This window comes from Ptychodera flava, chromosome 7 (genome assembly GCF_041260155.1).
Source record: "Ptychodera flava strain L36383 chromosome 7, AS_Pfla_20210202, whole genome shotgun sequence".
Taxonomy (NCBI): Eukaryota; Metazoa; Hemichordata; class Enteropneusta; family Ptychoderidae; genus Ptychodera; species Ptychodera flava.
In genome coordinates, this window is record NC_091934.1 from 21,876,126 (window position 1) to 21,892,106 (window position 15,981).

The 15,981-nt window shown below is 38.0% G+C and overlaps 1 protein-coding gene across 2 annotated transcripts; it reads left to right on the top strand.

Moving 5' to 3' along the window:
• The first annotated feature begins 237 nt into the window (after positions 1-237).
• On the top strand, positions 238-15,448 carry LOC139136167 (chymotrypsin B-like). Of its 2 annotated transcripts, none has more exons than XM_070703916.1 (7): positions 238-374; positions 2,327-2,409; positions 3,054-3,075; positions 6,392-6,566; positions 7,197-7,456; positions 12,579-12,718; positions 15,075-15,448. In XM_070703916.1, exons 2-7 carry the CDS (start codon positions 2,335-2,337, stop codon positions 15,276-15,278), a joined length of 876 nt encoding a protein of 291 aa, XP_070560017.1. In that variant the 5' UTR covers positions 238-374; positions 2,327-2,334; the 3' UTR covers positions 15,279-15,448. The 2 variants fall into 2 exon arrangements, with proteins under 2 accessions (XP_070560017.1, XP_070560018.1); XM_070703917.1 differs by lacking the exon at positions 238-374 and adding an exon at positions 723-861.
• The last annotated feature ends 533 nt before the right edge of the window (positions 15,449-15,981 follow it).

The following is a 15,981-nucleotide window of genomic DNA, read 5'->3' on the forward strand; positions in this document are numbered from 1 at the left end:
TCACTACTCTTTGCATCACGAAAACATATAATTCAAGCTTGCGTGTTCACTAGATGCGCCCGAATGAGTTAAATGGGAGTACAGCCTATGGTATGTCTTTTTCTATTCATTTCTTCTACGTGCTCCTCTGGATGTCGACGTACTAGTAAGCGATCGCACATTCCAATGACCTAGAAATGCAACCCAGAGAAATCATAAAACCAATTCAACAATGATTATATGATTAATCAAAGAGGAGTATATTACCCGCAGAGCTACAACTTGTCTTTCACACACGGTTTTTTGACGGACCAAGCCATTGCGTTTTCCCGGCAGTGGCGCAAACGAGCTAGTCGCTCCCACAAAAAACCAGTAAGCATTTTGGTATCAGGGAGGTAAGTGATTTTCTTTTATCTTGAAGCCTTGTTGTACAACACATTATGCGAGACAGTTACACAACTTACGTTGGAGATCTCTTTCTGGAAAAAGCATGTATACTGTTTCCCCATGGATGCTGTTTGCATATACGAGAATATGTCATAAAATTATACACGGTCATTAATATCCCTGATTTAGGCCTAAACTATCGCATCTACCATCATTAATGGTCTTTGATGTAATAGTTATAGTACTGTGAACGGTATAGGCTATGTTGGTGTCACCACACCTACACAACCTACAGACCCAGAGAGCTACAATTCTCGAGGATATAAAGATCAACAAAACCTGTGTATATGTTTTAGAGTCCTGTTGTTTGGTGTCAACTGCGTTCGTGGAGTCAATTATTTGTGGCCGGTATTGCTTGAAACCATTATCAAGTACCGACCGGGGTAATACTGACCGTTAGAAAGAAAATTTGAGGACAACTCTACGACAAGTGTGGTATGTTATTTAATTTACTAGTATCTGCTCTCAGAATATTCACCATGAATGTCAAGCATAAGGCGCCTTTCTTTAGCCTCCCAAGAAAACCATGTGATCACTTGTATATTTTGCGATTGTATTTGTGCGTGAAAGTAGCATGGTCCGCGCAGGGACGACATTTTGTCAAGCATGACGGACGGCGTGGCACCGGGGATGCGGAGAGAGACTTCGACGAAAGTGTCAACTTTGGCATTTGGCGAGAATCGACGACACCGTAGTATGATGTGGCTAACGTGTATACAAGACGCTAATATTGTGTGTTCAACATTCACACATAAAAATCGACTTGGCAGTGACTATAACATCAGTAATTTTTTGTTTCCTTCTCAAATTGTCTCTCGTCACGTCTGTGGGGTCCGTATGCTCTACAATACACCGTCATATCTGGACAAGTGATCAAAAACCTATTGAAAGACCCAAAATGGAATCACTCATTCCCAGACGGACAAATCGTATCAATGTTCAACTAGCAATTTCATCTCCGTACAACTAAGTTGCCGAAAAACGTACCACACTTGCTGTGAATTCTAAAAGTAATAGAGTTCGGTCTGCGAAAAGCTAGACTGTCGACATTCCCTTGTGCCTTTTCTGTCTCTTATTGCTGTAGTCTCTCGCACATACGACCGTGCGGGGAATCGCAAGGGGCATTCCGGGAGCAGTTGCGAGTGCCGAACAATGTATGCTTTCGATTGCGATTCCCACCACTGTATGTGGGAGAACCTACACCAATAAAAGACAGGAAACTAGGCACAAGGTGCTGTCGACAGTCTTGAGAAATGCGAGTAAATGACGTTCAAGATTGTTCCATTATGTCGATCACTATTTGATACATCGACGTATCAGTAAATATATGGAAAGGCAGAAAATGCGCCGAGAGTGAAAATCAAGTAAAAAATTAGGTCATAGCCGAAATTCCGGTTTTGATATACCTTATTAGACATAGATGATTTGACAGCGATATGTCACAAATAATAATCATAAAACATGATGATGAAACACTGATCGTGATTTGATTTAAAAAGCAGACATGAATATCCGAAAATCGAATCATTACCGAAATGCCAAGTTCGAGATTCTCTCTGAATTCGAAAAAAGCGATTTCTTTATATTCGTTCGTCACTCAAAATAACGTCAAAAAGCGAATTTAATAGTTTAAAAATGAATAATGTCACTGGGCCACCATTAGCAATGACCTGCCTGTCGTCTATGACGACCTGTTCAACAGTGCTCTGAATATTAGACACCGACAGCCCCGTTATCATTTCTTACAATACTTTGACCAACGAACCAATAACACTGCGTGTTAAAGTCACATGATTGGTCCACATTTGCAAAAATTCGTGACGGTTTAACTTACGTCTCCTCCTTTTCCACAATTTGCATATTAACAGTGTTATAAGACCGAGCATCATTTCATTCGCAGACTCAACAATGCTGGTCATGGCGCTTTGGAAAGTTTCGATTTTAATTGTCAGCGTTCTCGCTCTTGCCGTAGCTGGAACCCAGGTAAATGTTTGCTATATCAAAGAAGGTATCTCCTCATCTCTTTCAAGACTATTGTTGATCTTCATTCTGTATTATTCATAATATTGCTAACTTGACATTTGGACTCCTGTCTATTTTAAAACCTATACTACTCTTTCTGTCCCATTAAACTAAAAGTAGAACGCGCCTCGGGGACAGATATTCGGACTCTCAAATTTTACAGTTTTTTTTCTGACCTACCACTTGTGGTATCTCATTTTAAAGCTCTTGGTGTAAGGAACATTTCCACCGTCTTAGTTTTTCGAAAATCGAAAATTTCATTTGTCTCAATATATATTTACCATAGCGATGGGGGCCATTTTGAATTTCAAACATCAGTAAATTTTGGGTAATTTGTTTCTGAAGAACCGAAATTTACACGGTTACCCACGATTTTTATTCTTGATTTCAAAAGAGAATGATTGAAAGAGTCCTTGATGAAAGTTTAAGCAAAGGTTTAAGTCTTTCACTTTCGAGGGGCATACTACCTTAAAGTTGCATTTGATGCAAAAAACTTAACATTTTAGAGGCAATCAGGGATTCTCCACAGATTAAGTCATCCGATACAAACTTACCTGTAAATGAACTTTACTGAAGTCGTTTTACATTTTCTTCTCTTTTTTTAGACACTAACTGAGAGGACACAAGGTAGGTAATTCGATGACAGATGCACATTTTCCTCTACAAAATTTTAGTCGATGTTGGTTGACATATAACGCTGAAACTTTCCGTCGTTTTGATTCCAATCGCCAGGTGAGAGATGGAGCAATATTTTGATTTTGAATGGGAAAGTATGACAGTAAATTTCTTTCTTATAAGCCATCGAAACCATATATATATATGTATATATATATATATATATATATATATATATATATATATATATATATATATATATATATATATATTATTTATTTCAGACTTGATCGTCCATACACAGAAAAGGAATAAAGCACATTAATATGAATACAAAACTCAGACTGTTGAGAAAAAACAAAACAAAACAAAACTACTTCAAATACAGTTGTTTTCTCAAGAACTTAAAGAATTGACTTACTATCAATTACTCTATCTGATGAAGAGATACCGGCAATAAGTACTTTTGTTGATTTTTCAAGTCTACATTTAAAGCTATAGATATTTCTGCTCATAAATTCTCCAAGAGACATGACACGATTTGTAGCATACATCGTAGAAGCACTACTAAATGAAGGAAGACCTGAATCACAGACAGATATAGAACAGACTAGCAACGCCGCATGCCTTTTGTTCCATGGTCGTCTCGGTAGACTATGGCCTTTTCATATTAAAATGAGCTTCAAAGGTGTTAAACTTTTTCGAGACTTTGTTTGTGGTTGATAATTGCTCGAGATTATGTGAAAAATACGACGAGATTGCATCGTGCTGCCAGTCGCTTAGCAACCAGAGTTACTTTGTGAGCTCTCAGGGCAGAAAGACTGCTTCACGCCAATCAAAACATAACACACCAGCAGTTTCATAAACATGTCCTTCCTTGACGAACGTGTAAAAGACGGTATGACTGACCGTAAACCATTGAGTAAAATCTGACAGTATCGATGAAAGACTTTCAAATTTGGTTCAAACGCTGTTCTTTAAAGAGATGATAAAGTTACTGGCGATTTTCTCGCCATTCACAGAGGTGGCGAAAAGTTCTATTTCAGCGATCGTGGGTTACGAAATGTAAGGCAACGCTTTGTATCGTGTGAAGCGTTAGATATCTCTCAAAGAAAAGAAAAAAAAAATCGACGAAAATGGGTAGATAGTGCAGAAGATGTTTCAACCAGTGCCGTCGCACGAGGTGTGAGAAGCCGATGGTCAGTTGGGGAATGGATTTTAAAGAAACTGACGCCAGTAGTAGCCTATGAAAAATTCACCGATGAGAATATTGCTTACTGTGATGAATATATGAATTTTTTTTTCTGGACAACACCCAAACGAAATCCGCGATTTCCAGTTCTTGCATATTTCACAAATTCCGAGTCAATGTTTTCGAGCCATGCTTCTGGTTGTTTCTCCCGTCGTGTGTCGGTGTTCTGTTCGGGTAAATCATGTTCATCGTCACACAATTTGACAAGATGAACGACAGAATGGCCGCCGGCCGCGCCAGTCGACAGGACCACTGTCTGAACAACGTCTGACAAAAGGGTTGAATTTTGAGGTCAAAATTGGAGGCGTGGTTTAACAGATTTGCTTTGGCGGGAAAAACTTTTCTATTTCGCTACGATCTTTTGAGTTTTGCGGGTTGATGTTTTCACTTGACAAGTTGAGCGACAGCTGGGAATATCTTGCGGTAAGACGCGCTGGCGGCTTGGCCTTTGTTTTGACCTTTTGAACACATCAGTGATTTCAGCAGTAATAGTTTTCTTATAGGCTCCAATGTATAGCGATTCTATGGAAATCCGGTCACGACATGCGACATGCGACCTGCGACTTCAAACCTGCGACCTGCGTCCTGCGTGTTTGTCAAACTGCGACCTGCGTAGGGTTAGTGTTAGTTAGGGTTAGGGGTTAGCGGTAGGGTTAGCGTTAGGGAAGTCAGACCCCCAACCAGAAGACAAGTTTTGAGCCTTGCCTCTCCCCAACGCCGCCGGCCAGGGCAACGTGTAGTTAGGGTCAGGTGCCGCCAACCATGGATGTAAAAAATAGAGAACAGAATACAAATCATTGCATTCCAGGTGTTCACCCAACTCACACGTTCACAAATTACACACTTGAACCAAGTCTAGTAAACCAGTAGGCAAATCGAGAGAAAAGCCGTGCACAAACACGCTTCAAACACAGTGTAAGTGTGTGGTGGTCGGCGTTTGAAAGGTGGTCGTTGTTTTACCTTTTTGGTCTTGGCAGTGAAACTTTTCTGTTTCGCGCGTCAATGTCTTGAATTTAGCGGGTACATGTTTTCAGTTGACAAGTCTTGCTGACAGCCGGGAAAAGTTGCGGTCAGACGTATTGGCGGGGTCTTTGTTTTTACGTTTGGAAGCATCAGTGATTTCATGATAATAATTTTTTTACAACAGTAAACTAACTAAATCTGTGCTTTTATTGGTGTTTGACAATTGACACAAATGTACTTGATTCAAATTGAGTGTTCGAAAGTTCAGATGCGGACAAAATATGATATTGGAATTTCACCCAAAATTATTCTTTCACTTTTTATGGTTGTTTACATGTAATCTATTAAATATTTTCCCTGACAAAACTTGCTACATCTGTAATATGCCTTAAGACCGTAATTATCGTCATTGATGACAAATGAATTTTAGTCCAGACTTGAATTCAACTTTAATCATGCTGACTGTACACATGTGGCTGTGCTGGACTTTTCATCATGCTTCAGGGAGTACAACAAGAAACTGCAGCGGATACTAAAACAAAACCATCCAAAAAGTAGCCAAACGTTATGGATTAAAGTGATATCCCAACTCATATTTCACATCAATAAGAGACGTTTTGTTTCGAGCCCCCCTCCCCTTCAAGTCCCCAATCCTTTCAAGTGCCCCCGGAAACATACCCTTGATACTTTCAAGTCCCCGTCAATTCTCCCGCCCCCTTCAGAGGTGTTTGTAATTGCAGCCTAATGTAGATTGTACCCCAGAGACAATATTCAGACCCTCTACCTTACACAATACTTGTAGTATATAGCATTTGAAGCTCACGAAGTTAATAAAGTTTGCACTGGCTTATTTTTCTGAAAGTCGTAAATCTATTTTTTTTTCCGATAGAGTTAATACAGAGGTGGCGGTCATATAAAATTTTCATGAGTCGATAAATACACAGTTTGGTTACTTTGAGTCTGTAGTAACAAATTTGGCAAAATGATCCGTTATTGTTATTTAATTTCGATAGGGAATGGTTTAAAAAATCCGCTATGGAAATTTTGAGCAAAAGTTTAATTTTTACAAATTCAAGCAATATTACAGACGGTTTATTTCTGTTGTGTCTGCAGTTTCAGACGAAGTGAACCGAATATTGCGAGTCAGCGGAGGGGATGAAGTCGAACCGAACGCATATCCTTGGATCGGGTCGTTGCTATTCAAAATTGAAAGAGGGGGAATTTTTATCTGTAGTTGTGTCCTCGTCGATGAATTATGGGTGGCAACGGCAGCCCACTGTGTGGACGGGTAAGAAAGAGTTTGTTTGTGTGTACTTACATACATACGTGTGTATATATATATATATATATATATATATATATATATATATATATATATATATATATATATATATATATATATATATTATATAATATATATATATATATATATATATATATATATATACCGTACTCTCTGTGCCCAAGTTCAGAGGTTGCCATAAAGCCATTATGGTGATAACCGGGAGGGCACATTGTATACATTTTGTATCTATCTATCTATCTATCTATCTATCTATCTATCTATCTATCTATCTATCTATCTATCTATCTATCTATCTATCTATATATATGTGTGTGTGTGTGTGTGTGTGTGTGTGTATGTGTGTGTGTTTGAGAGACAGACAGACAGACAGACAGACAGAAAGACAGACAGACAGAGACAACGCGGGGTTTGAACTGCACACATCTCCCACACTTCTTTTTGGTTGATCAGGTCATTTGAACTAAAATGTACCTGTCCAAGATACTGCATATAAGAAAATATGAAAATATACAATTCATAAAGTTGTTCAAGCTATCCATAACTTTTTAACCTTATTTTAAAAAAAACATATTCGCTGTAGACTCATGATTCAAACTGTTTCCTGTTTCGCAGAATATCACGTAGAAGGTTAAGAGTTATTCTTGGAGAGCATGACTTGGTCTCGTTGGACGATCACGAACAGTCTCGATCGATAGCTAAGGTGGTCATTCACCCAGATCATGACATTTATTTAGGCTACAACGATCTGGCTCTCCTGAAATTGAAAAGGAGGGCACGGCTGAATGAGTACGTGAGCCCTATAAGCTTGGGGGCAACTTGCCGCGAATCTGGAGACTGCGTCGTCAGTGGCTGGGGAAGGCAAGAAGCAAACGGTAAGGGAAGTTTTAACAATTTCTTGATGTCGACCATGGACTAAGGGACTGGACTATAATTAGGGAGGGTGGGCCTATGTATTTGGGGGGAGGGTGAGCCGCTATTTTTCGCCCAAGCATTTATGAAGGGTCATGAAATTTCACGCATGCCTTTGGGGGCGGGTCATCATTTTTTGCAACTATCGCAACAGTAAGAAGGCAAGATGTGGCCGATAGTGCTTCAACCATAAATATCAACTCATAATACATTAGAATCTATTGGGCAAATTATTAACAATTGTCCCCTTCACAAAAGCTATATCTGTACATATTTATATGTTTGATAATTTATGTAAATGTACTTTGCTTGAAGTGAGAGGTGAAACGGACATATGTGTACAAGAAATTTGATCTTTGGATTGCATCACAAATGTTGATTCTCTGTACATGATAGAGTATGAGAAAACTATGAACATTTTTACAATATAAAACGGGCAATATATTGGCATTTATAGATGTTTGATAAGAAATATAAATCTACTTAGTAAGAGTTGGGTGGTTACAAGTGCATATTGGTACAAGAATTTTGAATTAGGAATTTCACTGAAATGTTGATTCAGTTTCCTCATAGGCTACAAGTATAGCGAATCGACATTTCAGTAAAATTCCAAATTCCAAATTTGTTTGACACACATGCACTTGTAACCACCCAAGTCTAATCAAGTACATTAGTATCAATAATCAAGCATATATAAATACTCAGATTTAGCTAGTTTTGTGATGGGAAAAATTGTTCATAGTTTCCTCATAGACTACAATGCATAGTGAATAAATTTATCCAATAGAAAAATAGCTAAATATGTGTATTTATAGACGCTTGATTATTGATATAAATGCCTTTGATTAGAATAGAGTGGCTATTAGATTTTGGAATTTCACATTCTATGAGAAAACTATGAATAATTTATTTTCCAATATAAAACTATCAATATCTCTACATTTATAATTTTGAATAATTGGTGTTATTGTACATATTAGAAAAGGGTGGTTACAAGTGTATATGTGTACTAGCAATTTGGTTTTGGAATTTCACCAAAGTGTGGATCAACTTTATATGTGACTCTATAAGAAAACTATGAATAATGTTTTTAAATATAAAAACTAGTAATATCTGTGCATTTATAGACCTTGCATAATTGATATGAATATACTCGATTAGAATAGGATGTTTATAAGTTCCTATGTGTACAAGAAATTTAATTTTGGAATTTCATCAAAAATCATAGACAGTGCTCCCTATACATGGTAGCCTATGAGAAAACTATGAACACTTTGTTTCCAATGTAAAACTAGTAATGTCTATGCATATATAGATTGTGGATAATTGATATAAATATACTTGATTATAATAGGATGGTTTCAAGTGCATATGTGTACAAGAAATTTGACTCGTATTTTTTTATGAATTTTTGTTAATTTTCAACTTTTGGAAAAAAACATGCTCAAATACAACCTGTCTCTTAAATTTTGCTTGAAGGTTCCCAGGAGTGTTATTTGTCAGATTTGCTTTGCTATTAAAATTACACTGTGAAATTTACTTCACATTCAATGATAACTCGTATATGTTTATTTAGGAAATTTATCACTCTGTGACCTATTACATACCTACAGTGCATGATCCACTCGTATGCCAGTGTCTAAGAAAAGTAAAGCACTACATCTTTTGGAATCACGGCAGAAGAGTTTTACTACGATGAATAATATGACATTCCAGTACCAACCATAAAGAGCCTTTTTAATTTGGAAACAATTCGCGCTGAAAATATTGTGACCCTCCCCCAAATATAATTTGAAAAAAACATGCCCCTCCCCTGAACATGGGCATGGAAATTTGCGACCCACCCCAATCCCCCGGCCCCTTCCCCTTTGTAATTTACGCCCAGTCCCTAAACGAAGTCTGGCTGTACTCATCCATTTATAGAATGTCAAGTTTACATATCAAAATGATTTACTGCATATTGTCTTTGTTTCCCCTGACTTTTAAAAGGTAACAATTTTATTTATTTATTTTAATTTATTAATAATGACTTCCACAGCCGAGGCCATTTATGGAAGACTGTTAGTAAAAATACAGATACAGAGTTAAAACATGAAGACAAGACGAACAAACTTTAACAAATACTGAAAAAACAATGTTTTAAAACATTTTTAAAACCATTTAAATTTACAGAAAAAGGATCAATGTTATTGTATTCGTTTAAAAGCAAATTAAATTGTCTCGGAATTCTACTAAAAAGAGAGTCACGAACACAATTAACTCTATCAAATGGCACATGAAACAAAGTAGTACGCCGAGTTGAAAACCTTGGTACATGAAGACTAAAAAATGAAGCTTAAGCATTAACATTAAACTTTGCATTTATGCATTTGTATAAAAATATATGATCAAAAATAGGGGACAGGGGAGACAAAATTACTCATCAAACCAGGACTTTTATTCGCCAAACCCTTAATACAATTCATTGTCATGGCCACGTAGTAGATATTTAAACTTAGTAGTCTTTTCAAGGTTAATCACGATTTTGGTGTTCCATTTTAAGTTACTCCTGCTACTGTGTCCGTCGCAGATAAAAGTGAACAAAAATCACTCTAGATCTCGAGTTCAGATGAAGATACTAAGGATGATAAAGGCATACAATCAACAGGTTGAATTATTCGGGTGTTCAATTACGGAGGGGTCGTGGTTCAATACACTGATTGCAGAGCAACATACAAATGCGCTTCACTGCATCAAGTTTGAAAACAAACAGTGGCGCTCCTTTGTCGATGGTTTGAACTAAAGTTTCAGCTGATTGGACGGACAATGGGTGCCCGAGTAAGTCGGCAATATCGTGAAATTTGGCAGTCAAATTTGCAAATCATCTTACGATAAATGCCCTCGTCAAAGTCGATGTGTTGTACTAGCATATTGCACTTTACAAAATCGGTCAGAGGAGGTACTTAGTTACTTTGGTATTTCATAAGTTATGCTTTATATAAATATGTATTCAATTTTTGTTCGTTGGTTTGTTTGTTTCCAATTTGTCTGCCGGATCACTGAACCATACATGCATCTTCATTTGTTTTTGCAATCCATAAACTTCTCATATGAACTTACCGGATTCAGCAAATCATTTGTTTTTACCTACAAAGGAAATACGTACATCTTAGCGCGCGAGACTTCCCACGTACAAACGATCCTGCATCAATAATGCCCGTGCCCCGGCTACACTGTAGGATAGCCAAAGAGAATGAATAAAATCGGGTCACCGTGCAAATTTTGGTACTAGAGAAACAAATAACCAATTATCTACTATTCTAGTAATCAAAACGGAATATTTTGGCCTTCGGAGATTTTTTGCCTTCGTCTTTACGCCAAAATCTCCTAAGGCCAAAATAATCCGTTTACATTACAAGACTTAATATCTACCGACACTTGAAATTCAAAATGGCCGCCAATTGTATGGGGTAAAAGCTATAATTTCTCGATGATCTTCAGAATGAACCACTCCAAGTGGTAGACCAACAGTATTGTAAACAGCTTGAGAGTCAGATAGCTATCCTTGATGTGCATCGTATTCTAGCTTAACGCGCATGCTTCTCAGTTAGGGACTAATCAGTTTCTTCAGCCTGGGGGGGGGGGCGGTGGATTCATGGGGGGGTCACCCTGTTTTTGACTTTGGTGATAGGGGGGGGGTCACCATGTTTTTGAAATACCCAATAGGGGGGTCAGTGTGTTTTTGAATTTTGACACAGGCTCATCATTGCCTAAAATGCTAGTGTCAGCCACAAATTTCATCATTCAGCTGTATTTTTCGGCGCGCCCTTCGGGCGCGTAACTTTAATAATCAGTCATATTTTTCACCACGCCCAACTTTAACATATCAAGCATACATACATCAGAGATATCTGTATGTTCAATATTTTTCAGCGTGCTCTTCAAGCTCATTACTTTAATATATCAGACATTTTTCAGCATGCCCTTCAGGTGCATGACTTTAATATACAAGGCATATATATCAGAGATATCAGGATGTTTCATATTTTTCGGCGCGCCCTTCGGGCGCCATACTTTAATAAATCAGAGATATCTTGATGTTTGCAAAGTGAAAGTGTACCATTATGAAATCTGCAGTTCATATGAAAAGGATGACAAATTCCTGATACTTTTCTGTTCTCTCTATGAGAATTCAGTATGAGAAAGCAACATGCACAAATATTTCACAATATATATTTGATACAGTGACTTATTTTAGAGATAGAAAAATGACAAGATATCTTTCCTTCTCATTGATGCAATTATTTTCCTTTGTGTCACAGGTTTTCTGTAGAAAGATGCTTTTTTTATGAACAAAATAACAGTTAAAAAAGGCAGTTTTTGTCATTATTAGCTGTGCTTTTATGGTTTCAATGTTACTAGAAAAGGTCCTCTCAGACACTGTACACATCAGATTTGGCTAAAAAAGCTCTCTATGGCTCCTCAGGAGATTTAATAGGATGGTTGGCAAGTCTTAACACCCATCAAAGTTTTTGATTCACTGCTTTTTCCTCTTTGATATTAATGATTGACATCCATTTCTGTACAACAGTTCAGGACATCTTGTTTAAGCATAGAAAGTGTGAAATACATTCACAGCTCATTCAAAATACAGCTCATTCAAAATGTACTGTATTCAAACTTTAAGATTGACACTTTGAAATTCCTATCTTACAACTGACATGTCAACAATTTCATTAAAACAGAGAATGACTATTTAAAATATAAATATATATGTAAAAAAATGTAAAATATAATATATATATATATATATATATATATATATATATATATATATATATATATATATATATATATATATATACAATTTATGTCCACCTTTTGTTTTACCTATGTCGCGCGCCAGGGGGGGGGGGGGGTTCACCCTGTTTTCGAAATTTGGAATAGGGGGGGTCACCCTGTTTTCAAAATTTGGAATGGGGGGGGGTCAGCCACTTTTTGACGTCTGCAAAAAATAATCCACCGCCCCCCCCAGGCCGAAGAAACTGACCAGTCCCTTACATAGTTGTGAGTATTATGAGAACCATCATGTGGTTTTACTTTCAGGGCCGCTGAGTCCTATTCTTAGGGCTGCAACCGTAGATTTGATGACGAACGTCGCCTGTCAGGATATCTGGGCAACTGTGTATGTCAACATTACCGATTCAATGATCTGTGCCGGTACTGGACTGAGCGGGGCTTGCTACGTAAGTTCTGTTCGCGTTTTGGTGTACAATGTGTGTGTTCTGGTAGTTTGCAACTCGAAAGTGAAAGACTAACTTTTCCTCAAACTTTCCTCAGTGTAACTTTCAACCATTCTCACACCAAATTAATAACAAAAATCAGGGACACAATTTACTGATATTTGTAATTCGAAAAGGCCACCACCCCTGTGTTAACTTTATGGGGAAAATACCATTTTCGAAAAAAGTAAATCGGTAAAACCTTTCCTTGCTTCAAGAGCTTTACCATGAACCCCATGAGTGGCAGATCAGGAAAAAAATTATAAACAAGTTAGAGACCGAATATCTGTCAGAGGTGCATTCCAGACGGGGACGAACGAACGGTTTGACTGATTGAGGCTCAATTACCGAGTATGGATCACAATCACCTGTGGTCTATTCCCCTCTGCGCCTGTGCGCTCCATAGACGTGTGTACATATGCCTGAGGCAAATGTACACACGTCTATGGAGCGCACAGGCGCAGAGGGGAATAGACCACAGGTGACTGTGGATGGATAACAGTAGCGACCGAGGATGATTTAGCAGAGAGAGAGAGAGAGAGAGAGAGAGAGAGAGAGCCAATTTAATGATTGTACATTCAATGGGTACATGTCAGATTTTGTCAGCCGCGAAAACGACAGGTGTGTGCGTAACAGGCAACGGGATCCACACTACTTTACACCAACAGACTGCTAATATGCATTTTGGTGTATTCCAAAGTTACCAAACTGACCCATTTCCTTTTAGTAAGCTGCGTCGTAGTCAAGGGTTCCAGAAGCAAGTTACAGAAAAACATACTTTGCTTTCAGTTATGAAGTGTAGGTCCGACACTGACTTGAAATACATTGCATTAGCCTCGAAAACACAACATTGTGTTTACTGTCCAATTTTATTGGTGACATATGAATTCTGGTCCAGACCAACTTCAGTTGTCGACGCTAACATCGGATAATCCATATATCAGCCTTACTTATAATGGCTGTATTGCCTAACCGAACACAGGATATGTATGAAATGATTTTCGGGGGTAGAACAAGAAATTGGATTTTAAAAAGAGGACTCTGTACTTAATACATCAAAAGTCACCGCTAAATGAGTAAGGATTGGAAAGGATAAAGTTTAAAGTCAAGCCGAATACTCTTTAAGGTAGTTGGCACCCTTAAAATTAAAGACTTACATTTCAGCTCACACTTTCATCAAGCAAACCTTAAACTATTCTATTTCAAAATCGAGTAAAAAAAATCGGGAGTCATCGTGCAAAGTTTGGAACTAAAGAGACAACTTACCTTATACATGTAGAAATTTGAAATTCAAAATGGCCGCCATTCCTGTGTTAACTCCCCGAGGAATAAGACAATTTTTAGAAAAACTGAGACGGTGAGACTTATTCTGATTCAGAGGGCTTTAAAATGAGCCTCCACGAGTGGTAGATCAGAAAAGAATTGTCAAAATTTGAGAGTCCGAATATCTGTCCCTGAGGCGCATTCTACCTCAAGTTTACAGAAATCCAGAATGTCATTAGGGAATGTTCAGTTATTACGGCCGAGGGTGGGCCAGCAAAATCCGGGGGGGGGGGGTTCACCTTAAATTTGAAAACTGCAAAGAGGGGGGGGGGGGTCATGTATTTTTCAAACAGCTCAGAGGGGGGTCACTTAATTTTCATACGTATCCATCCCGTCAAAATGCAGCTTCAGTGTTCAGAAATATTCTGGGAGATAAAAATGATTTGCTACATGATTTCATTCTCTGAAGTCATTTAAGTGTAAATCTGAACAAAAGTATGATTATATGTCACATGAACATCTTGACTTGGCAACTCTGAGGCTTGTCTTATTGTAAATCAAGCTCACCGAGGGCAATGAACAATTCCTATTACTTACATATTAGAGATATAGTAAGTTTTGTCAGGGAAATTATTTAACAGTTACCTGTAGACTACTAGTATCATGAAAAGAGAAATTATACTTTTAGGTAAAATTCCAATATCATAATTGTTGTCAACATCTGAACTTTCAAATACCCTATTTGAATCAAGTACATTTGTTTCAATTATCAAACACCTATAAAAGCACAAATTAATTTAGTTTAGCATTGTAAAAAATTGTTTTATCATCTTAAAAGGGGTGATCAATTTTTTGGTACAATGGGTAAGGGGGTTCACTTATTTTGACTGATGTACAGGAAGAATTTGCCGGCCCGCCCCCAGCCATAATAACTGAACGCTCCCTAATGACCGACGAACAGAGAAGTGCCTGTTGCCTATTTATAGTGACACGTGATGTAAACTTTTGAAGAGTTGGTCTTTCTCACTGCCTCTGTAATGGATTCTATCATTTCCAGGGTGACAGTGGTGGGCCACTGATGTGCCTTGAAGACAACGAATGGACACTCCATGGCATCACCACCTTTGGAACAGAGTGTGGCTTCGAAGGAGTGCCGGAGGTATATGCACGCGTACACTCCTTCACCGATTTCATTGTCCAAGAGATCGCCGCCGGCGGGAGCAGGAGGGACACTGGCGACGAAACGGCCGTGCCGTGGTAGATCGGAGAGAGATGCTGTGATCAGTTGTACGCTTGAAGCCACACGTTTGTTGTTGTGGATGTTGCACACCCTGACGACAATTTTTAAATTATTCCGATTAGCGTCGATATAGGTTGGCATGTATACGATTGTTTCCACGTAAGAATTAAAACACGTTTTCACGAATCACATTGTTTGCTTTTACCTTCGAATTTTTCTTCTTCAGAAGTGTTGCAGATGCTTCCTCTACCCCAATATATAGGTGGACAATTCTTGTGGGTTATATACAAATAATTTTTGAATACTCCGGCGGTTATCATGATTGGCAGAAAATTGTTGACCCAAAGTATGCTTTTCAAGGTTTGATTATAAGCCTCATGCCAGATATTATATGGTTTCATTACGCCCAACAAAGATCGACTACTCTATAAGCTAAATCTAGTCACCAGCTTGTGTACGCATGTTTGGTTTTCAACAGACGTTAGTAACATTTAGGAATATAACAGGCAGTGGTGCCCCCGCTAGCGTTTGTGGTTATAATATACTGCATAAATTAACAATGCATCAAAGTACTGAGCTTACAATTCTGGGTCATGGCAAGACATCTACACTGAGAAAGTTGCGGCTTGTCTTGACCAAATTTCTCTTCCATCGATAATACCAGCGGGTAAATGTTTATACATAAATCTTCTCACAAGGTATCTTTTTGATGATGTCTGTAATA

Bases quoted from the DNA above. Each gene is read 5' to 3' on its own strand.
- LOC139136167 (XM_070703916.1), top strand. From the start codon at position 2,335: ATGCTGGTCATGGCGCTTTGGAAAGTTTCGATTTTAATTGTCAGCGTT. The intron at 6,567-7,196 runs GTAAGAAAGAGT...CCTGTTTCGCAG, and splicing joins GCAGCCCACTGTGTGGACGG to AATATCACGTAGAAGGTTAA. The intron at 12,719-15,074 runs GTAAGTTCTGTT...TATCATTTCCAG, and splicing joins GACTGAGCGGGGCTTGCTAC to GGTGACAGTGGTGGGCCACT.